The sequence below is a fragment of the Vulpes vulpes genome, chromosome 2 (genome assembly GCF_048418805.1).
Source record: "Vulpes vulpes isolate BD-2025 chromosome 2, VulVul3, whole genome shotgun sequence".
In the NCBI taxonomy this organism is placed as follows: Eukaryota; Metazoa; Chordata; class Mammalia; order Carnivora; family Canidae; genus Vulpes; species Vulpes vulpes.
In genome coordinates, this window is record NC_132781.1 from 62,492,980 (window position 1) to 62,520,893 (window position 27,914).

The 27,914-nt window shown below is 39.2% G+C and overlaps 1 protein-coding gene across 3 annotated transcripts; it reads left to right on the forward strand.

Annotated features, from left to right (window-relative positions):
* The first annotated feature begins 527 nt into the window (after positions 1-527).
* Positions 528-13,645, forward strand: COX18 (cytochrome c oxidase assembly factor COX18). Of its 3 annotated transcripts, none has more exons than XM_072748801.1 (6): positions 528-879; positions 2,522-2,626; positions 4,584-4,747; positions 6,213-6,334; positions 8,264-8,371; positions 10,890-13,645. In XM_072748801.1, the coding sequence occupies exons 3-6, from the start codon at positions 4,603-4,605 to the stop codon at positions 11,061-11,063; spliced, it is 549 nt and encodes a 182-aa protein (XP_072604902.1). In that variant the 5' UTR covers positions 528-879; positions 2,522-2,626; positions 4,584-4,602; the 3' UTR covers positions 11,064-13,645. The 3 variants fall into 3 exon arrangements, with proteins under 3 accessions (XP_072604902.1, XP_072604901.1, XP_072604903.1); XM_072748800.1 differs by having other exon boundaries at positions 536-879; positions 2,526-2,626; XM_072748802.1 differs by having other exon boundaries at positions 539-879; positions 2,526-2,626; positions 6,210-6,334.
* The last annotated feature ends 14,269 nt before the right edge of the window (positions 13,646-27,914 follow it).

Genomic DNA, 27,914 nt, shown 5'->3' on the forward strand with positions numbered 1-27,914 from the left:
GTTGTAAGATGAACCGCCGGACACCCGGTTTGCAGTCGGGACTGAAAGTGTTAACAGACGAGCCAGTCACAGCTTCACAGCACGCGCCGCACCGCGCCCAGTGCACTACGGAGGTTCCTTAACGCTCAGGGTCTCCGGCCCGGCGTCCGTCTCCAGCAGACGTCACCAGGCGCACGCACAGGTGGGGGCTGCCCTCCGGCCGGAAAAACCACCCGCGCAGTTTGACCTACCACAAAGCACACGGTTAGGTTAGTTTTAAGTGAAAAAGCATGCGAAGGCACAGCCCCTCCGCGAACCCCGCAGCTCCGGCCCGGCCTCCCGGCGCTCCCCGCCGGCCGCGGGCGGCTTGGCGTCTGCGCAGTCGGCCTGCCTGCCCGGTGCCGCGTGGGAAAGGCGGGGCTTCTCTGCCGATGCGTCATCGCCCGTGCGACGCAAGACGTCACCGGCTGGCTGGCGAAGGTCGGGCGTGCGGAGGGACGGCGCGCATGCGCGTGGCGTCCGCGGCCGAGCGAAGCGACGCCGGCGCTGCCCTGTGACGTCGACGCTTGGCTGAGCCCCGGCGCGGACATGCTGTGCCGGCTGGGCGCTGGGCGGCTGCGGCTGCCGTGGCTCGCGGCGCCCACCTCGGCGGGCGGCAGTGAGTGTCCGCAGTGGGCGCGGGCGGTGGCGTCAGCGTCCGCAGGCGGCGCAGGCGGCCCTGGCAGCTGGTACGAGGCCCTGGCCGCGTCGGCGCCGGTGCGGGCCGCGGAGGACGTGCTGCTCGGCGTGCACAGCGCCGCGGGCCTGCCGTGGTGGGCCTGCATCGGGCTCACCACCGTGGCCCTCCGCGGCGCCGTCACGCTGCCCCTGGCCGCCCACCAGCACTACATCCTGGCCAAGGTGAGGCGCCCGCGGCAGGGGGAGGGGCCTTCCGCGGCCTTAGCCCCCCCCCGCCCCCGTGCACCTGGAGCGCTCGGGGTGAAGCCCGTGACCACCCTCATTTGTTTAGTTATTTGTTTATTTATTTGCTTGTTTATTTATTATTCATTCATTTATCTATTTATTTATTTATTATTTAATATTTTTATTTATTATTCATTTATTTTATTTTTATTTTTATTATTTATTTATTTATTATTTATTATTCATTTATTTATCTATTTTTTATTATTTATGTACCTTTTATTATTTATTTTTATTCATTCGTTCATTTATTATGTATTTATTTGTTATTGATTTTTATTTATTATTTACTTATTTATTTATTTTTTATTTATTATTTATTTTTTATTATTTTTAATGTATTTTTTATTTTTATTATTTTTATTTATTTATGATAGTCACACAGAGAGAGAGAGAGAGAGAAAGGCCGAGACCCAGGCAGAGGGAGAAGCAGGCTCCACGCACGGTGAGCCTGACGTGGTATTCGATCCCGGGTCTCCAGGACTGCGCCCTGGGCTAAAGGCAGGCGCCAAACCAGGGATTCCATGACCACCTTCCTAATCAGAAATCTATCCAGCATTTGATACGCGAATTGAGAGATGTTTGGTGACACACGTGCCTGTCGTTTCCTTTACCCTCCTAGGTCTGTGCTCAAAGCCTGAGCAGTTACTGAGCTTGCTGTTAGGGAATGAGAGAAACGCAGGAATCGGTTAAAGTCGCTGTGTGCATGGAGGAACTTGTAGAATTGCCGTCTTGAAGGTTGTGGCAGCCCGTATGTCTGCAGCATCTTTTGTCCCCAAGTATCCCAGTTCATCTTTCTTACTAGAAAAAAGCCTGCTAAGCTATAGCCGTCGGTGAACTTGATTCCTTTTTCAGGCTGTGTCACCTACGGCTCTGGTTGGCCCCAGCCACTTGGCCTTCAGTGCTGCTTTCTCTTCTGTGGAATCAGGAGAGTAATACTTTCCTGGCCTCCTTCATGATGTTATGAGATCAAGTCAGATAACAGGAGTTAAAGTGCTTTGAAAGCAAAATATTATTCAAATGAGAGGCTTCAAAAAATAATGGTTTTCGTGTTTTCAGACTATTTTTAGGGATGGGGGACCCAGAAACAAAGGAAATCACCAGCACCATCAAGGCAGCCAGGCACTTTACAGAAAGAATTAACACAGCGGAAATAAATGCAGATTTTTTGTGACTCTGGTTGTCTTAATATAGACTTAATGTTTTTTCAGTTTATGTTACTCAGAAGTCCAGGGATGAAACATTAAAGTATAGGGTTCAGTTCTTGTTTAATCCTTATAATAATTCTGTGAAGTAGGTGCTGTTAGACATTTTATATATGAGGGAACGGGGTATTAGAGCTTAAATAACTTGCCGAAGATCGCATAGCTAAGCATATAGGCTTATATACAACGAATTTGAATTTCGTTGTAACTGAATATACCGTAAGCAAATGAACACCTTATGCTTAGACTTAAATTTTTTTTTCAGATGATCAGTAAACCACATTTTTTCAGTAAGAGGAATAGAGAGTAAAATTATGAGTGGTTGTGAATAAAGATCCTTTATGTACTTCTAACAAATTTTGCTTTTTCTTTAGCTAGGTGGAAAATTTACAGCCAGAAATAAAAAACATTGCAAGGCATCTTAACCAGGAAGTTGCGGTTCGTGCAAATCAGTTGAGGTGGTCCAAAAGGGTTGCCAGGTAAGCTAATTCTAGGAATATAGACCATATAGATATATACTGTATAAGTAGTTATATTAATTATAGGTTTGGGTGTTTATAGCTTTAGCAGCAAAGTAGTTCTTTCACTCTTTAATAAGTTTGTGTGGTGTGGTAGTTCTATACAGTGAACTGAAAGCAAGAAATGGAGAAACAAAGAGCAAGTTCCTTCTTGAGGGACTCCAGCCTCCTGAAAAAGACCTGTAAACAAATATGACTGAATTAACTGTTGTAAACAAGGTTATACACAAGGAGCTCAGTCATCGTGGAGTCAGAGAAGGCTTCATGAATGAAGATACTGTGCCACTCTGTTAGGATTTTAATCAGCAAATAATACAGATTATTTACACACTTGACCATTTTGGAAAGAGAGATACAGCAGCCCACAAGAAGGGGGAGGTAGAGAATGCTCTGGTAGAAGAAATTAGATAGCCAAAGTGCTGTCTATCCACTGTAGTTAACCTGTGTAGTTGTCTGCCTGGGCTCTAAGAAAGCCCTTATTGCTTGACCATGAATTTTGCAGTCCCGTGCCTGGGGTTATCCCCTAGGAACTTCTACGTCCTCCTTCAATCAGCCTAAGGTACTTAGATTCTAATCCTTACTAGACTGTGACTAAGTATTCACCAGTTCACAGCAACGAGAAAAATAAGGGCTTTATATTGTGTATATATAATGTATACATATGGTTATCTGTATGTTTTTACCTGTCTATACACGTATAAATTTGGCAAATAGCTTCAATATGAAATTGTTTTTCTCTTTATTTAGTGTTGAAAAGATCTGACATTTAAAAGAAAGTATCTTTACCTGACAAGATAAGTTGACAGATTTAACAGTTATGAAGTTTTAATGATCAGGTGAATCTAAGAATGATGACTCCAGACCAAAAGAACAAATTAGTAAGCTGTTCATCTGATTTATAAATGAAGCCTAGACAAGACTGGTACCTTGCTCATGGAGCATTGGCAGAATGATCGTCCAGACACATCCTTGCACAGATACATGACTTTCAAGGCAAATACATCTGAGAATTTCTTGCATTTTTCAGTGGAACTGAGTCTTGAAGGATATAAGTGAGTTTGTCAGGTGGATAGCCAGGTAACTGGGCTGTCTACACAGATGACTAAATGACTTCCACATGCATGCTGATATAGAAGTCTGATTAACTGGATAGCCTATGCAACTGTAGGCACCAGAATATACAGGTACCTGTAGAAGAGTAGTAAGAAATAAAGTTGGAAAAGTGTGCAGAGTCTAAATTATATTAAGTCTGGAATGTCTATGTACTTAGTGCAATAATACACTATAATTCTATTAACTTCAAGGTTCTTGAGTGTCTACATTGTACAAAACATGCTACAAGACATTTAGAGATGGATAAGACCCAACACTTGATCTTCAAGGAGACTAGAAAGTGGGACTTAAGAACAGGAATAACTAATAGGGTTAACAGAGAAACAGATTAAGAAAATCTTCATAAAAGAGTCAGCTGAAGAATAAAAACTATTTTGATAGGTCAGGAGCATAGATATTACCAAACCACATTGCTGCAAAAGGTATATTCAGGGATCAAGTAATTGAGCTTGGCTAGAATGGAAGGATTTAAGTTAAATATGCTTTCACTTTTAGAATTCTGATACAAACTGTGGTCATACCATGCCAGTAGTAAAATTTCCCTTGTTAAAATCTAATTGGCTAGAAAGCACCAGAGACAAAGCTTGTAGTTTGATAATGGCAGATTTATCAAATTGTTACATAATTTGAGTACATTGCTAGAGAATCTTCAGTAAAAGACTTTTTTGCCTTTTATTAGGCAACCTCTTAGTATAATTTAGTGAATAACCACAAGATGGATGTGTCTGAGCTGTGGGTATGAAGCACTGTTAATAATCAGGTAATATTTTCTCCTTTCCCTTTTTCCCTTCTTCCCTCAAACTAGGCTCACTTATCTAAAGAATATGCGGAGGCTTGTTTCAGAGCTGTATGTTCGGGATAACTGCCACCCTTTCAAAGCCACTGTATTGGTCTGGATTCAGTTTCCAATGTGGATCTTCATGTCTGTTGCTCTCCGGAATTTTAGCACAGGGGCAGCACATTCAGAAGGTAGTTATTACAGAAGTCTGTTTCCCCCAAATAAGTTCACTAACATTGTCTTTGTAGTCTAAAGGAGTCTAAACAAAACAAAACAAAACAAAAACAAGCAAAAAAAAAATCTCTATACTTTTCATGATTAGAATATTTTTACCATCTTTCTTACAAGGGTATAGATTTTAAAATACTAAGTGTAAGCAAAATAGCCATGTTGAGTAAACAAATTAATCTAGGAAGGTTAATTAATACAGGTTCAAATTGGGTAGGTCCACTTACAGGTATATTTTTACAGTACTATAAATGTATTTTCTCTTCGTTAGATTTTTTTTTTAATTTTAGAAGGGATGGGTTTGCAGGAGAGGGAGAATCTTTTTGTGTGTGTGTGTGTATTTTTTTATTGGAGTTTAATTTGCCAACATATAGTATAACACCCAATGCTCATCCTGTCGAGTGCCCCCCTCAGTGCCCGTCACCCAGTCACCCCATCCCCTCACCCACCTCCCCTTCCACTACCCCTTGTTTATTTCCCAGAGTTAGGAGTGGAGAGGGAGAATCTTAAGCAGACTTCTCACTGGGCACGAAGCCCCACACAGGGCTCCATCTCATAACCCTGAGATGGTGACCTGACCCCAAATCAGGAGTTGAGTGCTTAACCTACGAAACCACCCAGGTGCCCCTTATGATTTTCTTAGTAGCATTTTCTCTTCTTTAGCTTTTTTGTAAGAATACAGTGTATGGTATATAAGCATACAAATATTATTGGTAAGGTTTCCAGACAACAGTTGGCTTTCTGTAGTTCTTGGAGAGTCAAAAGTTATACACAGATTTTTTTTTTTTTAAGATTTTATTTTTTAGTAATCTCTACACCAAATATGGGACTTAAATTCACAACCCTGAGATCAAGAGTTACCTGCTCAACCAATTGAGCCAACTCAGGCACTTGATACACAGATCTTCAGCTGCTCGGAGGGTTGGCACTCCTAACTCCCAGGCTGTTTAAAGGTCAACTACACTCCTTCATGGATGTCAGAAAATTAGTGTTACAATTCCATAATTCAGTTTCCTGGCCAAGAATTTTTTCCATTTATAAAATTAAGGAACCAGAAAAGCTTTCACAGTTACAAATGTAAACAGTCATTAAGAAACTATAAACTAAAGCATTTGTTTTCTACTTTTACTTAAAGGCGTTTCTAACCAGAAAATATCTGAACAGACTTGAAAGAAAGCCTATGGACAAATAGTTATATAAATATAAATTTGAAGAGAACTGCTACACATCTTTATGCTCCTACATCTGTTTGCTACCGAGAGCTTCTTGCTTCTTTCTCAGTACAGGAAGGACTAATTTATGTTGTGGAATGAAAATGAATGAAACCAATGCAAGTCTTTAGTGTGAAGGACACCTTATTTGAATCAGACTACTTATGTCTTATGCATTTTCCTCTGCTATGTTTTATTTATAAAATTGTCTTAGCAGGTTTTTCTGTTCAGGAACAGTTAGCAACTGGTGGAATCCTGTGGTTTCCTGACCTCACTGCACTGGATTCTACCTGGATTCTGCCTATTTCTGTTGGTGTCATCAATTTATTAATAGTGGAGGTCAGTGGTTTTTAAATGAGATTTGTTTGCCATTTAATTTTTGGGTTTTTTGTTGCTATTCCAACATCAAGTATAAATGTGTTTGATAAATGTGTGTTGCTATTCCAACATCAAGTATAAATGTGTTTGAGTTGGTAGTGATAGCTCTGAACTAGAATTGAGATTCCTTGTTTTTCTGGTCATAGATCAGCTGTTGGCAAACTCCGCCTGTCTTAGGCCAATTCTTCAACCTCTCTAGGGGCTAGAATGTTCATAATTAAAATGGAAGAGCTGAATTAGAACACTTCCAAAGTCTCTTTCAGCTTTACAGTTGTGAATCTAATACACACAGTTTTGTGATTTGTTTTGGTAGAGAGTAATTAAGATGGTTAATCTGGTTTAGTCTCACAGTAGATTCGTATTTTGTGTGTATGTTTAAAATGTAAATTTGCAAGCAGGAAACACAGTATCTGATTGCCTTTTTTTTTTTTTTTTTAATTGTATGATCCTAGAAAAGTTATAACTTCTTATATGATGGAGTGGAAAAACACATACGTATAAAATATGACCTGTCAGCTGTTTCTTACCATTATCTCATTCTGTGTTACTTAACAGTTTAGAGGAAGAAAACCCTTTAATTGTAAAAGGAGCTGTTCTCAGTTGAGTAGAACTTAGATTCTTTGAAATGGAGGAAACCTTAGAAATAATCCTTAGAATCTCATCTCACAGACCCATCACTGGTCTCTGTTTGGAAAATTGAATGCACCCCTTATTTTTTCAGATGAGAAGAGTGAAGATGATACTCTAATGTCTTGGGTTAAGGTTTCTTGAGAAAGACTCCATGTGTACTCTAAGTTTGTTTCCCTGAGATCACCTAGCACAATTGAATATGGTTGGTACCTAGTGAATATTTGTTAGAATGAAGGAAGTGATAAACACAAGGTCACAGTGAATTAATATCAATCCTCTAATCTTTCCTTTTACCAACTAATGTCCCAGTATATGTAAGTTTAATAAAAAGTTACTCTTACATAATATACACCCTGTGACAGGCATTATTATAATCAATTTGCATGAATTAACTCATTTAATTTTTAGAATAATCCTGTGGTGTAGGTACTAATATTATCCCCATTTAAAGGTAGAGAAAGTGAGGCACAGAAACGTTAAGTAACTTATAAAAGTCACATCACCACTAAGTGCAGGGCTGCTGTGTGAATCTAGGTAGTTTGGTTGTAAAATCTGTGCTCACAATCATTGCACTATTCTGCCTCTTAAATAAGTTATTCGTAAGGTATTACTGCTTTTCACAGCTTTTCCTAGCCAGAATCTTTCCCTTACTCCATATAGCCAGATCACAAATCTTTGAGATATCTTTTATGTTCCTTCTTTAAGCCAGGCACTGGTTTAAATGCCAAAACAAGGATTGTGATTCATAAATAGCACCTATCTTAAAAGCACTTTTTAGTCTTAAGTCTTTTTTTTTTTTTAATATTATATTTATTTGTTCATAAAGACCCAGAGAGAGAGAGAGAGGCAGAGATACAGGCAGAGGGAAAGCAGGCTCCATGCAGGGAGCCTGACGTGGGACTCGATCCCTGGTCTCCAGGATCACACCCCGGGCCGCAGGCAGCGCCAAACCGCTGCGCCACCGGGGCTGCCCTCAGTCTTAAGTCTTTAAGAAAACATTGATTTTTTAAAATTATGCTGTGATTCTCTTTAATATAGCTGAATATCTTTTATTGCTATTAATTAAAGCTCCATTTAATAATTCTGCATAATTAAGTTTTTTTAAAACACCAATGGTCAACTATATACATTTATCAGTGTTTTAATTCTTTTACTTCTATTAAAATATAGGAGGCCAGTCAAAACTCAAGTTGTAGTTTAAAGCTTGTCTTATTTAGTATGCTTAATAATCATTGTGTGTTTATTATTCTACCTTCTTAGATTTTTGCCCTGCAAAAAATTGGAATGTCTCGTTTTCAGACATATATTACATACTTTGTTCGTGCAGTATCAGTGTTGATGATTCCAGTTGCTGCGACAGTACCTTCAGTGAGTAAGCACCCCCACTGCGTGTAGCACGTGCTAAATCTAAATCCTCCCTTTGCTTCACTTAGACTGGCTAGGGTTCTGCGTCTTCTGTTGAGCTGCTTTGACTGCTAAGTCCCTCACTGGTTTCCAAGTTTCTGTTTCTCTATCACCAAGTGACACTTGACATTTCTTGCGATTGGTTAATCTTTTGTGTGAATGTGAGTTAACTCTCAAGCTCCTTTTTCTTTCTTTTCTTTACATCTGGCACAGTGCTATACACATAGCATTTGTTCTATTTGACTAGTTGAAATACTGAATTCCTTCTGTCTGCATAGAGCTCAAACTCAAGGAGTTTAGCTCTTAAAAAAGAAACAAAATTTTGTGCCATGTCTATATGGGTTCATATGTAATACTTAACCTCGTAACAATTCAGTGAAGTAAGTACACCTGCCCCCATTTATATGTTATTACACTTTGATAGAAATAGGAAAAAATAGTTATGTTTGCAGTTATTTCGTATTTTTAGCCTTTTGCTTATTTCCCAGTGATATGTAGTGCAAAGAGGGCAAAAGCTGTCTTAGGTATTATCTCTGTCTCTGCTTCAAGGCCAACACATAGACCATGAAGTAGAATTCATCTGTTGGGGACAGTTAGGGTTATATCAGCATATTCCCAAAGTACTTCATTGTCTTAAAAATCTGAGATAGTACATTTTCAGCATCAAAAATGTATTTGTACATTTTACATTTACAGGTTGAGTGCATTTCTGGTGAGAAATTATACTAATTATAACTGAGGAAACTCCCTGATCAAATAAAAGAGCAGTGAATTTTCAGTGAATGCTTGGGTTTAAAGTAAGTAACAGAGCTCTCAAAAGCAGTGTCTTAAATACCCAAAAGTTTATTCTCTCAAATGTAGGAAATTTAGAGTTAGGCAATTTCGTGTAGAGCTTATGTGGCAGCTTCATGAAGATACATGAGAAACCCAGCCTGCTTCTCTCATTATGCTCCATCATCCACAGCCTGAGATTCCTATCCTTAAGGCCACAATATGGTCATGATGGCTGCTGGAGCTTATCTTGCAGGAATGGTAAAAGGGTGCTTCAAGTACATTTAGCTCCTTTAGGGAACTTTGGATGTCACACCAAACACTCGTGCTTGCATCTGAGTTACATGGCCACATCTGGTTCCAAAAGGAACTGGAAATTAGTCTTTCTTTTTTTTTTTTTGGTGGCCATATACCCAGTTTAAAATGAGAATTTCATTACTAAGGAAGAAGAATCATTCTTAGAAGGCAGTTGTGGTCACCGTAGCTGGTTTCAGAGTACTCTTTGCATACTGGATAAGTCAGATGATGATGATATGATGGCTAATACTCATTCAATATTGACTTTGTGTCAGGCACAGTTTTAAAAGGTTTATATATATTAGCTCATATAATTCATCCAGTGTCCACTGAGATAGGTGCTATTTACCATCTCCACTTGAGTGATTAAAAAGCTGAGACACAGGATAAGTATAAGTAGGTCATCCAAGGTCACTCATCTATTAATTGATAATTAATATCACTTAAGTATTTAAGGCACATCCAGCAGTTTGGCTCCTACTCAAAACTACTATGCTAATTTGCTTTGAGGATGTATTTTCTTCCCCTAAAAGTTTGCTTTGGCACAAATGCAAATGCTTAATATGGGCCACATACTGTGCTGATTAGTGTTTGTGAACTATCTCACTTTTTCTCACATCAGCCTTCTAAGGCTGGTATGGTTCAGTCCCCATTTTATAAATGAGGAGACTGAAACAGAAGGAAAATAACTTCGCTGGAATCAAATAAATGGAATTCCCATTCAGGTAGTTCACCTCCAAGACCTAGACTCAGCCACCACAGGATCAAACCTCTGTGGCCTGGTCACATTCTGATGCCAAAGAATAGTTTGAATAGATATATGTGTGGGAATACTTTGAGAGGTTACAGAACCTAGTCAACGACCTAAATAAATCACTCTGAATGGAAGTACAGAAGAGAGTTGAAGATGATGCTGAGACTGTCTCTGAAAAAGGCAAAGATGATGCCTTGTTGCCCATACTTAGAAACCAGTTACTGAGAAAATTTGAGGTGATGGATCGTTGTGTGGAGGAAAATGCAGTCTAGGAAGCCTGAATGGCTGTGCCCCCAGGACCCTACCTCCAGTGTAACAGCTTGTCAAGACTCTTGGTCGGGGGAAGGATGCTGAATTGCCACAGAGGGACAGGGAGATCTCTCTTGACCTCTGCCTGGACACTGCTCTCTGTTGCCCGCAGTCTATCATGACTATCTCTCCTTTGCTTTCTTGTCACTTTTTGGTCCTTTCAGCCCTCTTTCTTGCCTATTAAAACTGTCACAGGTATTGAATAGCTGCCACATATCTCATGAAGTGCTGGTCCACTGCTGCTTTTGCCCACATTGTCATTTTCTCTTTTATTACCTGCTAGTCTCTAGACATCAGTGTCCTTGGACAGTGAAGAAATACCAAAATTCATGTCCTTTCTTCTCTTTCTAGTCGATTGTACTCTACTGGTTATGCTCCAGCCTCATGGGGCTTTCACAGAACTTGCTGCTGCGCTCTCCTAGATTTCGCCAGCTTTGCCGAATACCGTTGACCAAGTCAGATTCAGACTCTCCTTATAAGGACCTCTTTGCTGCCTTTTATACCAAGTTCATTTCAAGAAAATGACATGCTTTCCAGTAATTTTGAAACAACTGCAAGTGTTACTATCACAATATATTTATGTTTAGAAATTCAGATGTGATTTAACTTGTTTTTATTTAAAATCATGAATTGTAGAAGATACAATCCAAATATATTTGACAATACTTAAAATTTTTTAAGTGCTAGAATTTTATGTTTAATTATATTCAAAAATACAAAAGTAGATTGAAAGTGTCTGGTTCTGCTTATAAAATTATAACTTACTAGAGGTGCCACAACTTTGGAAAACAGGATCAAATACTGAATGATGTCAGATTATACTGACCAATCTCCTACATTAAAGTTTTATAAAGTAAGAGAATCCGTTGAGGTGGTTCTTAAAATTTTGGAGATGTGGAGGATCATAGACCCATTTATTTGCTAAGGCTACAGCTTTCTTTTCAGGAAAATCTTGGGACTCAACAACATGGGGGCCTTCGTTGATGACCTTTTCCTTCCCCCTGTCCTGAGGCTTTCTGGTCGTTCCTGGTTGAGAAATCTTATTCTAATTGGACACACAATGATGATGAGTTAATGTGTGACTTTTAAAAAATGAACGAAATGTATGCAGTAGATTAGTCCTTATAAGAAAGTACCTAATATCATAGGTGATGTTGCCTTTCAACCCTGCTCTGAAAGACTACAAGAAGGGTGCATTCCTTTTTCTATAACTTAAGAAGACTGGACTAGAGGGTAGCACTGAGTACAGCTAGAGCCCAAAGTGGGAAATGTTAAGCATTAAGTTTGTATAGTTAAAGGAAGAAAATCAGAAGGGCAGCTACCTACTATGGAGGTGATTTTATAAACTATTTGGAAGGATTAAGTATTCTAGTGGGTTTAAACTATCATAGGTGCTTAATATAGAAAAAATTAACAGATAATATAAATTGTGGATCCAGTTTTTTGCTTGTTCGATTTGAAAAGATGATAAAACTAAACACAGTTGGGTTATCTATGAATAAACTTGACAGTCATTTGAGGAGATTGTAAATTACAAATTTTCATTGAGTTGAAATATGAACCTGCTTTTGAGATGCCCTATCATCCCATCTCATGTTTTACAATTAAACGAAAATTAACGTGGAATTAATTAGTCATTTCTTGAGGAATGTCTGTTAACGTCAGGAATGTCAGCTTTTGGGGCTGTCACCTTACCAGGAATTTAGAGGTAGCAATTGGGACCTGGTTCTCTTCTTGACTTCCCAGTTCTGGTTCATGACTGCTCTACTGAGGTAGTTGTCCAATGTCAGTGAAAGAATTGAAATCAGTCCTCATGCACAGACTTCGTATTTGCCGGTTTGCCTACTCACCAAAATTTATTTGTAACCCCCAAATCAGTACAGTGCTTTTGATGTTATTTTTGGACAAACAGTGGCAAAAATTTGAGTCATTCAAGGTGTGTTCCCAGCTAGGCCAAACAAGGCAACACTGTGGCTTCTTGTCATCTCTCATACTGTGTAACCAAGTGCCCTTTATGTGGTGTAGTGCCATATTTTTTTTTTCCATTTTTGTGCTTTTTGTTGGTGATGTCACTATTTAAAATGGTCTCCTACTGTTGTCATTGCTAAGGTGCTATCTATTTTTTCCAGGCACAAGAATGCTGTGATGTTCCCTAAGGAGAAAGTAACACCTACATTAAATAAACTTCATTCAGGCATGAGTTATGATGCTGTGTTAGCCATGAGTTTGCCATTAAGAAATCAACAACATATTGTAATGATGAGTTGGCAAAAATGTGACAAGGTGCACAGGAACATAACCCTGTATGTTCTCTAAGGGCAATGGTTTAGTGGTTACTAAGTGTTCGTGGTAACTTTTAGAATATAACTACCTCGGATACCAAGAATTGACCTTTTGGAACATGTACAATCAAGGAAGCAGAGGCAGAAATGTGTATGCTGGTTGTTTTATAGCAAAAAGAGGAAAGGGAATTTGGGAAAAATTTGTCTGTCTCTGGTACAAGTCGAGTCTGGCCATGGTTGTCTTTGGGTACTGATTCATATATTTTTCTCACAATTGGTTGAGGGAAATCAGCACTCTTCCCCCATCTTATTCGAAGAAGTTTGTCACTTCCTGAAAGAAATAAAGGAATGCTGTGACTCCCTTTTCCATACTTTATCTTGTTAACTTTGATTCCCTTTGATTTCTAAATGTACACTTAACATCTTTTTGTTTTGTTTTGTTTTGTTTCAGATGAATAGCTTACCTTGTATCCTATTGCACTCCTGTTCTCAAACATTTTTGAACTGCTTTGAAAATTTGTATAAATTTGGGATGCCTGGGTGGTTCAGTGGTTGAGTGTCTACCTTTGGCTCAGAGTGTGATGCTGGAGTCCCGGGATCCAGTCCCACATCAGGATCCCTTTATGGAGCCTGCTTCTCCCTCTGCCTCTGTCTTTGCCTCTTTCTCTCTCTCTTTGTCTCTCATGAATAAATAAATCTTTTAAAAAATTGTATAAATTTGAGAATACAAGATCCTTCCTCTCAGACCTCAAAATAATTTCTGGTAGGTTTGAAGGTGGATGGGATCTTGGAAAATTCTCATGAATAAAGAAAACTGATACATGATGAACTGAAGTGAATCATTCGCCTGACTTCAGGCTGGTAAATGTTTGTCTCATTCCTTTCTCCAGGCATTTAGCAAGTCATGTTTTAGAAAATCCCAAGTCTGTGGTCTTTAATCTTATTTACCCGGCAGAGTCTGTCATGGTCTGGAACACTGCTAGAGCATGAGGTCAGGGAAGGTGGATACTGGATGGGGAACAAGAGGACACACACACTGTAAAGATCCCTTGACAACTTCCTGTTGAATGCTTCTCTCCTGCTGAGGGACTGGCACAGCCCTGTCCTGGACCCTACAGCGTTCAGGAAATCTTTTTTTGTCTTTTCAGATGGAGACCATAGTCTACATGTCTGTAACCCCCTTCCTTCTCTCTGAAAGGGTGGGGGGGTCTTTTTGCAGATGGGCCTTATTTTTGTGTCTTAGGCCAAAATCACTTTTTTTATGGGTGTCTCAGCCCAAGAGTGAGGAAAGGTGACTTCCTCACCTTGAGGAAGGTCATTTCTCACCTCAGTGAGAAATGAGGTGACTCATTTCTGGATCAATTTCTGTTACACCATTAAGATAGGAGAGCTCAGACATATGTTAGGAGATAGACCTGGCATACCTGAATAACCCAAAATTAGTTTCCCTGGAAGCATCGTGAGAGTAAACCTGCACAGCCCTATCTTGGCCAGATGTCATAGGTGGAAAGATGACATTTATTTTAAGATTTTTATTTATTCATGAGAGAGACAGGCAAAGACATAGGCTGATGGAGAAGCAGGCCCCCTGCAGGGAGCCCAATGTGGAACTCAATCCTGGATCCCAGAATCACACCCTGGGCTAAAGGCGGACACTCAACCACTGAACCACTGAGGCGTCCTGAAAAGATGACATTTAAAAGTAAAATCCGTGATTGCCACCTTCACAGATAACCCAGGAGAGGTTTCAAAACCTCTTAGAGAGCAAGCCTTTCTAGGTTCCTTTAAAAGCACTCAAGAGCTAAAGACCAAACCCTTACATCTCAGAAGAGGTACAGTCAGTTCTAGACAATAGGGGGGAAATTGTTTCTGGGGAAAAGTGGAAAAAATGAGGGCCCAAATACACCTCAATATTTTCTCTCTTTTTACTCCTATGCTTAATTCATCCATGTGTCTTCATAGATTTCTCCTAGGATCCCAGGAATCACTTCTTATTTTTTTTTGAAAATGGCCTTTTAAATGACTTTAATACCAGATTAAGCCCCAAAACAGTAGAAACTCAGATCCTAGAAACAAAGAATGTGGTTTGTTTTCCCCCCAGGGTGATAAGTGAAGTTATCACAGAATGCAAAATTAGGATTTCAGGTATGATCTATGAATCCATTAAGAATCTATGAATCCATAAGAATTTAGGTTTCTGTATTAAAGCTCAGTATGCAAATATGATGCAAAACATGAGACTGTAGTTACAATAGGCCATCGTTATCGATGCTCACCTCTTTTTATGAGCTGATTCTACCAGGACATTGATTATCTGGAAATTATAGGAATCCATAGAAAATTTTCCATTTGAAACTTAGGAATATAAAGTTGTTATAACTGATATTTTCTAATTATACTGTATTTTGTGAAATCAGTATTTAACTTTGGGACATTTGAATTTGTGTAGTATTAAAACCCATAGATATTTCTGAAATTTCGGACTTCTGTATTTAAACAAGTAAAATAGGAGCTTATGTTCATATATATTTTTAATGTACTCATTTATATGAATTTTCATCCATGAACACTTCAGGCAAAACATAAAGACTATTTTTACATGTGTTTCTAATCATATGAAATACAAAGATCAAAAAGTGAAAAACTGATAAAGTGAAAAACTGATACTGGAATCAAACTAATGCTAACTGGGGGAGTCCTTTTTTATTTTTATTTTTCCATCCTGTTTTCTGTTTTCATAATCAAATTATTTTATGTTTGTATAATTCTTTTATTGTTGAAGATATTTCTGTATCCACATTTTTTTTTTAAGTTTTAATTCCAGTATAATTAATGTACAGCATTATATTGGTTTCAGGCATACAGTATAGTGATTCAACCATTCTATACATTTCTTTTTTTTTTTTTTTTTTCTTGTAAGATTTTATTCATGAGAGACACAGAGAGAGAGAGACACAGGCAGAGGGAAAAGCAGACTCCATACAGGAAGCCCAATGCAGGACTTGATCCCAAGACTCCAGGATCACAACCTGAGCCGAATCTTTAATAAATAAATAAAGTGTTCATACAGAGGCCTTGTCTAATGCTTAGAACAGTAACTTTTTGTTTTGCTGTAACTTGAACATGAGAGAGATAGTGACACAACTGTCCCTAAGGAATAGATGTAGAGAGACCCCTGGCCCCTTGTGTTCGACCACTGATTGCCTTCTGGACTGCCCTGTATTCTGGCAAGTTTTACAAAGTGGTCTTACCTTTAATTGCCTCGTCCTGTACTGCTGATTTTATTTAATAAGATGAGGGCTTCAGGGTGTTTGGGAACAAAAGCATTATGTAAAGATCTGAAATAAAACTAAAAGTGCTCCAAGAAAACATTCACTGAGTTATTCTAAGGCAACAAAAAGAAATTTCTATTCTTGAAAGTCTCTGCTAACTCCAGAGGGCCAAGAATTTCATGGAAAGAGGCTTCCAAGGAAAGTGCCCAATTTCTCTTTCCCGTTTTGAGAAAATCACAGGTGTGCTTCTTTCCCTGTGTCCCCAATAAGGCAATTCATATTTGTTTTGCCTTGGCTGGGAAGGAAGCACTGTATTTAATTTAGCTTTGATTTTTGTCTTCTGGCTAAAATGGAGCTCCCTAGGGAAACTTAAAAGGGATTATGAAATATATATACCTAACCATATTCCTTTGATTGCAGCTGCATTTCTGCATGTTTACCATAGTACAAATAATTTGAGGAATTTCTTCTAATTATAACTTCAAGCTTCCTGGATCTTCTGTGAGTGGTGGATGCTTCTGAGGGCAAGGTGTTAAAAATATAAATTCTATACCTATGAGAGAATTAACAGGTTCATATTCCATGCTATTTAAAATTTATCCTATGTGTTGCAACAGGTAATAAATTCTCATAAAGTCTTATAGAAGCTTCCATTGCACTTGAGTTTTGTTCTATTTGGGGATCCAAATAAAAACTACAGTTGCCATTTAAAATTACAGCTGCAACTAAGTATATATTTTGTGTTTTTTTGTTTGGTTTTTTAAAGATTTTATTTATTCATGAGAGACACACAGAGACAGAGGCAGAGGGAGAAGCAGGCTCCCTGCGAGGAGCCTGATTGTGGGACTTGATCCTGGCTCTCCAGGATGATGCCCTCAACTTCTGAGCCACCCAGCCGTTCCCCAAGTTTAGATTTTGAAATGAAATATCTTCTTTCTCATCCTTCACTCTTACCTACCTGATAATGTGTTATTTTACTTTGAAATACAGCTGATTCACAGCATTCACAGATTCATATTTGTGAATTCATCTACTCACTAAAATGTATTTGTAAAATACGAATGGTGGGGCACCTTGGCTGGCTCCGGCTGTATAGCATAAGACTCTTGATCTTGAGGTCAATTCCATGCTTGATCTGGGCATGGAATTTACTTTAAAACAATAAAACCTAAATCATCCAGTGCTCACACTCAGCTAAGATCAAATGAAGTGACACTGCCTTTTTGTTTACCCCTTATACTGTAAATAAGTGTCTTATGGTCTATTTATTACCATATTCTTCTCATTTTTATCTTTTTTAATTGATTTCTGTTTAAAATGGCCCCCAGACTCAAAGTGCACAAAAGGTATGGTAGTCTCACAGAGAACATACATATATTGGTATCATATCCCGTAGGTTCGGGGCTCAGTCCCAAAGGACTGCTGCCCATCCTCAGACACCAACCTCAAGTAGTAGATCTTCAGGTTACCCACAACCTTTGTCTGACTTGTTTGCAGATTGAGGGTTCCTATAACCTCCTCCTTCGGTTTGATAATATGCTAAAATGGCTCACAAAACTCAGGAATGCACTTAGTGTTATCCATTTATAATAAAGGATACAACTTGGGAAAAAGTGGCTAGGGCGATGTATGTACAGGGCAGGGTGCCCAGAGCTTCCATGCTCTGTGTGGAGGCATCATTAGGCACAGTTGATTAAATCATTAGCCGTTCATTGATAACTGAATTCAATCTCCAGCCGCCTCCTGAGAGGTCAAGGGATAGGGGCAGAAAGTTCCAAGTTTCTGGTCATCTTGCTGGTTCCCAGGACAACCAACCCCTATTCTGTGGTTAACAAGGACAAGCTTTCAAAAATTGCCTTTTTAATATACATTTAGGTGTCATTGAAAGGGCCTTTTTATTATGAATAACAAAACTCAGAAAACTTTAAGAGCTGTTTTAGGAGCACAAAGTCCACACAAATATAACAAAAGATGCTTCTATCACTATCTTTCACTTAAGAAATTACAAGAATTTTAGGGGATCCCTGGGTGGCTCAGCGGTTTGGCGCCTACCTTCGGCCCAGGGTGTGATCCTGGAGTCCCAGGATCGAGTCCCATGTCTGGCTTCCTACATGGAGTCTGCTTCTCCCTCTGCCTGTGTCTCTGCCTCTCTCTCTATCTTTCATGAATAAATACATAAAATCTTTAAAAAAAAAAAAAAAAGAAAGAAATTACAAGATTTTTAGAAGCTGTGTGCCAGGAACCATGGATGAAGACCAAATATTTTATCAGCCTATCGCAGGATTTTAATTGATGAAATTGGCTTTTTGCTCAGAAAATGAATTATTTAAAATGGATTCTCACTGGTAAGACTAGTTGTATGAAGGCATTTGGATTGGTTGAGATGTGTTTAGGAGACATGCCTACGTATAAATGAAGAGAGGATAAGAATCTCCGGGATGGTCCTGAGGCTTAATCTATATAAGTAGTTCTGTTGCTTCCAAGGATCACAGAACCCTGCCTGTAGTAGGTCTTCATACAAGATGTGATGAATCACCTAAAGGGGAGAGGCTGGGATTTCGTTGAGCTCAGAGCACAGAATTATGAATTGTTTGTGTCTACACACCCTGCCTACGGCACTGACATGAACATCCAACAGAAGAATTGGAGAGATTACTCCATATAGAGTAAATAAGCTGTTCTGCGTTCCCTATCACCACCATTGTAAGCAGACAGGGGGCTACAGATAGAAAGAAAAAGGGAGCAGATAGAGATGGAGCGACTCTTTCCATCTACAGAGTGCAGGATTAAGTACCACTGGGGCTTGGAATATAGAGAAGCATGGTCATCTCCGCAGATCTGAATTGAAAAGTGCTTGGACCCAAGGAGCAAGATCAATAAATGTGACTAAATTAAGCATTTTGAGGTAGGAGGATTATCCTGGATTATCAGGGTGGCCAAATATAACCACAAGAGTCCTTATAATGAGAAAAAAGAGATGCAACAACAGAAAGAAAGGACAGAGTGAGGCAGGTCATGAGCCAAGGAAACTTCCGAAGCTGGAAAACAGAAGAAACCATATTCTTGCCTACAGTCTCCAGAAGAAACACAGCCCTGTGGAACCCATTTCAGATCTCTGAACTCAAGAACTTGTCAGATAATAAATTTGTGTGGTTTTAAGTCACTAAGTTCATGGTAATTTATTATAGCAGCAATAGGAAAGTAATGCATGGTTGCAATTTCAAATTTTGAAATATGGCCACCCTATCTCTTAAGGGGGTAAAGACTGTAGGATCTCTCTGCCTCAGCTTCTTTTGTAAGATGGTGTTGTCTCTTCTTAACATAAACTTTTCTCTGCTTCCCTTGTCTTCTGTGCAATATCCTAACTACATAATGCTTATGGGCTTGGGCTGGTGGGATGGCATCTAGTATGGGATGGCATCTAGCATGAACCACTTACACAATTGCTCCCTTCATATCTCTTAAATCAGATTTCCTAGAAGGATCTGATGGCCCTACTTGGGCAACATGAATAACCCAGATCCAGTCTTCTGTGGCCTGCAGAGTACAAGATATCATCACCTGGTAGAAAGCTTCTCTGTCTTCATGCCGCAGTAGTAGATAATCCAGCACTCTGTAGTTGGAAGGAGTTGCTCCATCTCTATCTGCTCCCTTTTTCTTCCTATCTGTAACCCCTTGTCTGCTTATAATGGTGGTGGTAGGGGGCGCAGGGCAGCTTTTTACTCTGTATTTACTCCAATTTTTCTGTTGGATGTTATTGTCAGTGCCTTAGGCAGAGTATGTTCTCTTCCTACCATCCTGCCTTGGGAAGGAGGTTATTAAAACACCTTACCAAGATAATGCTGCCTATGGTCTCTGATGTCATCTGTATGAGGGAGATTGCCCCATTCTACTAGCACTATGTACAATGAGCTTCTTGTTGTTTTTTGTCTGGAATGTACAAAGGCCATATTTGGAACTGATACCTGTCTTGCCTCACCTGGTGCTACACCTGAGTGACAGATGTCTGTATTTCAACGATGTGCTCAACTACCCAGTGCTTAAGGGATAAGACGTTCATTTCCCCTTCCTCACCCCTAGCTTAATATCTCTGATACCTTGTCGCTTAGCCTAACATTGTTGAATGGATGCAAGACACACAGTCAACAAAAAGGTCAGTCAGCCATGCAGCTGGCAAGTATGATAACCCATTGTCTCCATTGTCACTTTGTTCTATATGCAGAGTTACTGACATTGTTGATGAAGTTTTATTAAAGTTCTTAGGATTTGGGTTCTCCTCAGGATAAAAGGGAATAGAAAGAAAAAATAAAGAAAAAAGAGCCCTTCTAAATGGGACATTTATTATAACCACCTCTCAGTTTTTCTTTTGATCACATAGAATAAAGCAAAGATATTTTTCCCTGTAACACCTTTGCTAGAAAGTTGGCTTCCTTGAATGTATAGAGAGTGAAGTGATCCATCAATAAAACTGTGTATGCAGATCTTATTCTCTGATTTTATCAAAATGGTCCATGGATACAAATTCTATAGGTTTGGTATTTATAATCAGCTCAGATTACCACTGTGATGGATAATATGTTCATGACTGTATTGGCTGTGAGAGTCACATTTTAGTCAAAACGGTCCGTTCTCTTTGGCCTGAAGAGGCATTCCTACATGAGCTCTCTGTGTTCATTTACTCCCCACTTAAATGCAGAATGCTTGCCTTTAGGCTTCCTTCCCCAGTAGGACCAGAGTAGAGTGACTCTACACCTCCTCTGCTGCCCATGGCCACCAGGGGTCATCAGAAGATAGAAGACGGGGGTGCATCCCTGGGTGGCTCAGCAGTTTGGCGCCTGCCTTTGGCCCAGGGCGCGATCCTGGAGTCCCGGGATTGAGTCCCACATCAGGCTCCCGGCATGGAGCCTGCTTCTCCCTCCTCCTTTGTCTCTGCTTCTCTCTCTCTATGTCTATCATAAATAAATAAATAAATCTTAAAAAAAAAAAAAAGAAGATAGAAGACGGATGGTTAGCAAGTGAAAGGGTGGCTATAATTCACAATAGAGAAATTAAAAATCCAAATTGTTGAAGGAAAAAACTCCACCTGTAACTCCCAGATGTAATATCTCTAGTTCTCTAAAATGAATGGGACAGGGCCAGTGTTTGGGCAGAGGTGTTCTAAGGGGCTATGTTTGTCCTTGGCTGAGGTAACCCTGCCCCAACATACTTCACAGGGAAACAGTAAAATTGTCAACTACTGTAGGAAAGTTTTATGTTTGCCTCTTGGAGGTGGTCTGCTGCTTAAAGTCTCCTCTTGTTCTTGTGAAGACTTACCAAATATAGTGAGATTATTTAGATATACCATTATGTCCATATTCCCAAGCACTCTGTATTTAACTGCTAAGAGATACTTCTTCGAGATTTGGTGTTTTTGTTCCACCTAAAATAGTAACCTATTTTTTTTCCATAGTTTTTTTTTTTTTTTTTTCTGAGCTAGCCCCTTTATTTTATCTTAATTTTCTTTTCTTTCCGTAAGACTTCTTGATTGGTCTATAGGGTTATTCTTTTATTTGCAAGTATATTCAGATATACATGCATTCTGCTCTCTGTCTAAGGCAGGGGTCTTCAAACAGATTTAAACTGGTGTTAGTTCATTTGGTCTGAAGCTTAAGATCTCAGGGTGGCCACCCTCACTCAGTCCTTTATCTACTGCTGGAAGAAAGTGTTCTTTCTTGCTTTCTTTCAGAAAGAAATAATAGACTAGGGGAGATATTAAATCAAAACTTTCTTGCCTCACTAAGTACACTGGAGGGAAAATGTTTCCCCCCTGCCTTTCTATTGTAGATAGTAACCACCCAGAGCATCATTTATATAAATCTTAATTCAAAAATGCCGGGCCTAAGAAGAACATCCTAACTTGGGAGAGGAGGCAGGGCACAACCTTTTTATTGAGGTTTAGCAGGAAGGGACACTTGACAATTAGGTAGTTCTGAGAAGTAGGCAGGGATGTTCTCTCAAGGGGGAGGAATACTTTGTAGAATAGTAGCCATGGTTTGGGCAATTTGGATTTCATCAAGAGTGGAGAAGAGTGAGGGGCTAAGTCATTGTGTAGGAGGGAATAGAGAAGAATAGCTGCAGGGACTGGAAACTTCTCAGTACTTCAGGGTCTTTTACACTATTTTTAACATATAGAAAAGCAAAAATTTTCTGCAGATATATAGAAGGCAATTTCATAATATTTTTGCAAATATTATATATTCACTTTCCTTGTAGCATATGTATCTCTGGCCAGAACGTACATATCTTTGCAGTATATTGTTGAAGAACAAGAAATAGTATTCACAGTCTACCAACTCATGAGAAGAAAGAATTGTTATGTGGTAATAGCCAAGGATCCCAGTGTCTCCTGTAACAATAGGATGAGTCCTTTGAGGAAATACCTGTTTCTTAAATTCAGAAATGCCACTAACATTACCACCACCACCACTACTGAGCGCTTGGCTCAGCCATTAGAGTATTTCAAATTCCCAGCATGAAATACTAATCTATTTTAGCCAATTTGCTCCATGCCATATTCTACATATATCTCAATTTTGCAAGACTCCAAAATCCAGATACTCTGATATCAATATATCATTAATGTTTTTTTAAGTCAGTAGTTTTCTCTAATGAAATGATCTTTTTCCACGATACTCCTTAAAAAGTGGAGGGGCTTCATATTGCTAATGTTATTTCTTTCTTTTTTTTTTTGTTATTTCTTTTTTAAAAAAGATTTTATTTATTTATTCATGAGAGACACACAGAGAGAGGCAAAGGTATAGGCAGAGGGAGAAGCAGACTCCCCGCAAGGAGCCCCATGCAGGACTCAATCCTAGACCCTGGGATCACACCCCAAGCTGAGGCACACGCTCAACCACTGAGCCACCTAGGCGTCCCTGTTATTTCTCTTCAACACGTTTTATATCTAATTCAGTGATGGATAAATGGTGGTGGATAAATTCCAATTGATCATTTGCTTTTCCATTAATTAGTTTGATTACAAGGCCTCTTTTTATTATAATAGATAGCAGCCTAATTCAGTCTAACTTCAGCAAAAAGGGACTATTCATGTAGCTATAGAATCTATAGGTAATGTTGGTTTTAGGCATGGGTGGTCCTGGGAGCTTAAACCATATTCTCAGGACCATTTCCCATTATCTTTCAACTTCGTTTTCCTTTGGGTTGGGCTGATTCTTGAGTCTCAAGTGGAAAATATGGCCACTAGTAGCTCTAGGCTCATGATATTTCTTCAGTTAGTGCTATTTGTACTTCTAGAAAATATTCCAGGAGAGACTTTGCCTTGTGTGGTAAGTGAAATAATATCTTCCCAAACAAATATCCATGTCCCAATTTCTAGAACCTGTGAATATGTTACGTTACATGGCAAAAGGAAATTAGAGGATATTATTAAGTTATGGCTCATAAGGTGGGGTGATCATGCTAGAGTATCCAGATGGTCCTGAAGTAGTCACAGGAGGGAGGTGGGAGAAGAGAAAAGATACTATGCTGCTAGCTTTGAAAATAGAGGAAAGGGGCCATGAATCAAGGAGTGCAAGTGGCCTCTAGAAGCTGGGAAAGATAAGGAACACACTCCTTAGAGACTCCAGAATATAGCCCTGAGGACCCATAATAGATAATGATCTTCAGAGCTATAAAATACGTTGGTGTTGGGTTGTTTTTTTTAAGTCACTAAGATTGTGTTAATTTTTTACAACAGCAATAGGAAACAAATAGAGCTTTTGATTATTGCCCATCCCTGAACCAACTGGTCAACTTGGTGTAGGAGTGAAGGTATAGTACACTGCTCAGATAGGGGTTATGTGCACTCCCAGAGCCAGGTCCAACCTAAGCCACATGCTTGGAGTTTGGGGAAGGAATGAATCCATCATGCTTCTTAGCTGCTCCTCAGCATGTGTATACATACGTGTGTGTTTATAGTTTCATGACCTAATTAGCAGTCTCTTTGGCCTCTCTTGCTAAGTGATCAGTGGGTGTGGAATTTCTCAGTATTCTTTAGTCTTGTATGAAGGCCACCAATCCATCATGGATCAAGGCCAGTACATTTGTGGCATTTAACTCACATATCACTTTGAAGACAGAAGATGCCAAAGTCTCACAGTCCTCTTCTGTTCATAGTTCTGATACATTTTATTCTTACTCCATAGTTCAGATTCAGCCCATCTGAGAACCATTTTGTGCTCCTGGAAAATAACGATAGCATTCTCTACATAGTAGCATACAACATAAGCAACTTTACTTCTTTCCCTGACCATCATGGGCCATCACCTTTGTTCTGATATAATCACTGCATATCTATCTCCTGGTCAAGTTCTGTGGATGGATCTTCCCTTTCTAGAAGTAATCCAGATTTCAAAAACAAATTATTAGTCTGATAATAAGCATCTATATACCATTTCCCATATATTTGCAAGAAAGCTCAATATCGGTTTTGCAGAAGGCATGGTTCCAGTCTTCTCCATATACTAACTCACTGGCTCCAGTGACTGGATCACAAAATGATACACTATTTCTCTCTCCTATCTGAAGATTCTAAACCCCAAAACCACTATTCTGGAGCCATTCCTCGTGGTACTATTTTGTTAATATTTTGGCTGCCATGATGAATTGTGTCTTAGCTCAGTTCTTTTTAATGATTTGATCCAGGAACAACTGGACACTCAAATGCCCCTGAAGATACCCCTGTGGGAAGCTGTGACCTATAACTTGGTCTCTCTGCCTATTATCTTGGAGATGGAAGACTATGACAGTAAAGAGAAATTGTTCCAACATGTTTTCTCTTCCGCTGAGCAAATGCAGGCAATCTGTTAATTGATGAGGGAAAGCATGCCCTACCTCTTTCTCAGCTGGAAAAACACACAGCAGAGTTGCGAAGGAAGTCCATTCAGTTCTTAGTTCAGGTTTGCACTATAATTTAACCCATATAATACCCATGAGGGTGAGAATTTAGAAATGACTTTATTTTATTCATTTCATTCTCCATTCATATAGTTGAACTTTCACTTATAAACTAGGGGGCAGCCATCGGGTCTCTCTTCTGGACTCTCCTTGAGCTATCTCCACAGTCCTTGATCCTCATTAACTACTTCTCTTTCATCCCAATCCCAGCCTACTCTGCTGTGGGTGCCCTGAAATAGGTGTTCTTTTCTGTTTCACAAGATTTCTCTGCTGGACAGGTCCAGAGATAGACAAGGTAGGTAAAAGTGCTAGTCTGGCCTGAAAGAAGAATATAAATTATTAAAACATCTGACACTTTATATTATACATGTTTATTTCCTGTCAACATATCCCTTTCCTCTTATATCTTATGTTAAGACACTGTCCTCTGCTTACCACAGACAGCCACTATTCTATCACCTAGATATAGAAGCTTTCAGCTTCCAGGAAGTAGGGGTGGGGTAGTAGAAAAACTCATCTTTCTATGGGGTTTTTGTTGTTGTCGTTTTAAAGATTTTATTTATTATTTTGAGAGAGAGAACACGAATGGGGAGGGGCAAAGGTAGGAGGGGAGAGGGAAAAAGAATCTGAAGCAGACTCCACACTGAGTGCAGAGCCCACGTGGGGCTTGATCCCACGACCCAGAGATCATGACCAAGCCAAACCCAGAGTTGGGTGTCTAACCAGATATTAGTTTCTACAACTTCCTGACACCGGTTAACAAACTTCATATCCACTATCTGTTCTCCCCTTTCTCTCATGGTATTATATAATACACATATGTCTTTTTTAAAATTATCCATTGTTATATCTCATTGGTTATTCCTCCTTTGATGGTCCTTCCAGCAGGGGTCTCACTGCTTTGCTTCACTTTATGGTGCTCCTCCAACATCCAACACTCCTTAAATCTACATCTTTCAATATTCCATGTCGTTCTCTCTCTTCTTCTCTCTCTCTTCTCCAATTCATGGTCATTTTATTTATAAGTCATTCATACTAGCTGTCCCCACTGTCTCATTCTTCACTCCCTCCCACTTTTCATCACTTTGAACCTTGGATTTGTGCTCTAGATCACTCATTTGTTCTTCCACTGTGTCTGTTCTTCAGGTGCATCTACTCAGTTCATCTACTGTGTTTTATTTCAAATGTTATGGTAGTTAAATTTTAATTATTCTACTCCATTTTTACAACAGCCCCTTTTGCCACATGGATGTGATGTCTTTTTTACTAATACTTAATAAAAATAAATACTTAATAAAAATCACTCTCAGTTCATTGTATTTCCACCCCTGCCTCAGAAGTTAGTTCTGTATATTTAGGTTGATGCTTATATTTCAGGATGTGATTTTTCTTTAACTATTTGGTGATTCTCGGTTGCATTTTTATCTTTCACTTAACTTTCTCTGCTAGCTTCTGTTATTGTAGAACCTTCTGTAATTGTGAGGGAAAGGTACACTATGAGAGTGAGGGTGTCAACAAGTCTTACATGGGGAGTGCTCCTCGTGCCTCTTGGATGTAGCTGGCCACTCGAGACCTAGCTTTGCTTTGTGTGAGGACATGGCAGGAAGGCAGCTGTCTGGGAACCAGGAAATGGGCTCTCACCACACACTGAATCTCCTGGCACCTCATCTGATCTTGAATTTCTCAGCCTCCATAACTGTGAGAATCAAATTTCTATTGTTGAGAAGCTACCCAGTCCATGTATCCTGTTATAGCAGCCAAATGGACTAAGGCAACATCTGAGTTGGTATAAGTCAACATTAGAAAACTTTCACCACCAGTCTTCTTCAAATATTTAGGAATCTACTAAAGATAGTCTGTGTGAGACAAAGACATCTGAACTTTGAAATGACTGGAATTCTTGCCCAGCTTTTAAACCTTCAGTTAGGCTCAGATAGCAAAGATGTATGAGAGGCTTATCAGTAAAGATTTTCATTTCTGTGTTGTGAAATTAGAAATAATCTTAAGTCTACAAAAAAGGCAGTTGATTCAGTTTTTTCCTGTCTCCGTAATGTATTACTGTGTAGACGCTAGCAAAGTTGATGGAGGAGATAATGTCATGAAAATATTCGTGATGTAATTAATGGGGGGGAAGCACATTATACAACAATATGTGGAGAGATTCTTTAAAAGCAAAATTTAAATGCTTATACAAAGAAAAAAACCCCACAAAACATACAGTGATATTTCCAAAATATCACTGGTTGGTTAAGATTTGGTTGGATTTATATAGCCTTTTTCTTGAAGTTAAAATTTATTGAGTGAAATGTATTATTTTTGTCATTATAAAAGTGTTGTTATACCCATGTTTTCAGAAATACATCTATTTCGATAAAGCAAGAATCTAATTCTTCTGGATCATTAAATAAGATCCTAATTCTTTTTTGAACAGTTGTAATTTTAATGAATTGATATAATAATTGAAGTGATTAATTACATATTGAACTAAAAATGATACCACTTACAGTGGAGACTAATAATCAACTTATGGTGAAAACAAAAAACAATATCTAATGTTGAGCCTTTTATTCTTTAAGTTTTGGTTGCTGTATCTTACAGCAACACAAGATGGCTATTGCAGCCACTGGGTACATGGGCTGCAGACAGTTCTGAGAAAAATATTGCAGAAGTTCTTCAGTGCTAGAGGAATCTAATTGCTCACCCGGCAGGGTCTTAGGGAGATAGCCCAATACTGCCCACTAGTGGTCTTTAGGAACAAAGCATCAATGCCAATAAAGGGCAGGTGTTTGGTGTAAGCTTTTTTATACCTAGGACTTTTAAATTATAATAAAACACTTTTTATATTTATAGATCTTTACAATTCATTATAAGCATCCTCTGTGTTTTAT

Excerpts from the sequence above, each read along its gene's own strand:
- COX18 (XM_072748802.1), top strand. The coding sequence starts at position 568 with ATGCTGTGCCGGCTGGGCGCTGGGCGGCTGCGGCTGCCGTGGCTCGCG. Across the intron at positions 4,748-6,209 it reads AGGGGCAGCACATTCAGAAG|CAGGTTTTTCTGTTCAGGAA; the intron begins GTAGTTATTACA and ends AAATTGTCTTAG. Across the intron at positions 6,335-8,263 it reads TCAATTTATTAATAGTGGAG|ATTTTTGCCCTGCAAAAAAT; the intron begins GTCAGTGGTTTT and ends CTACCTTCTTAG.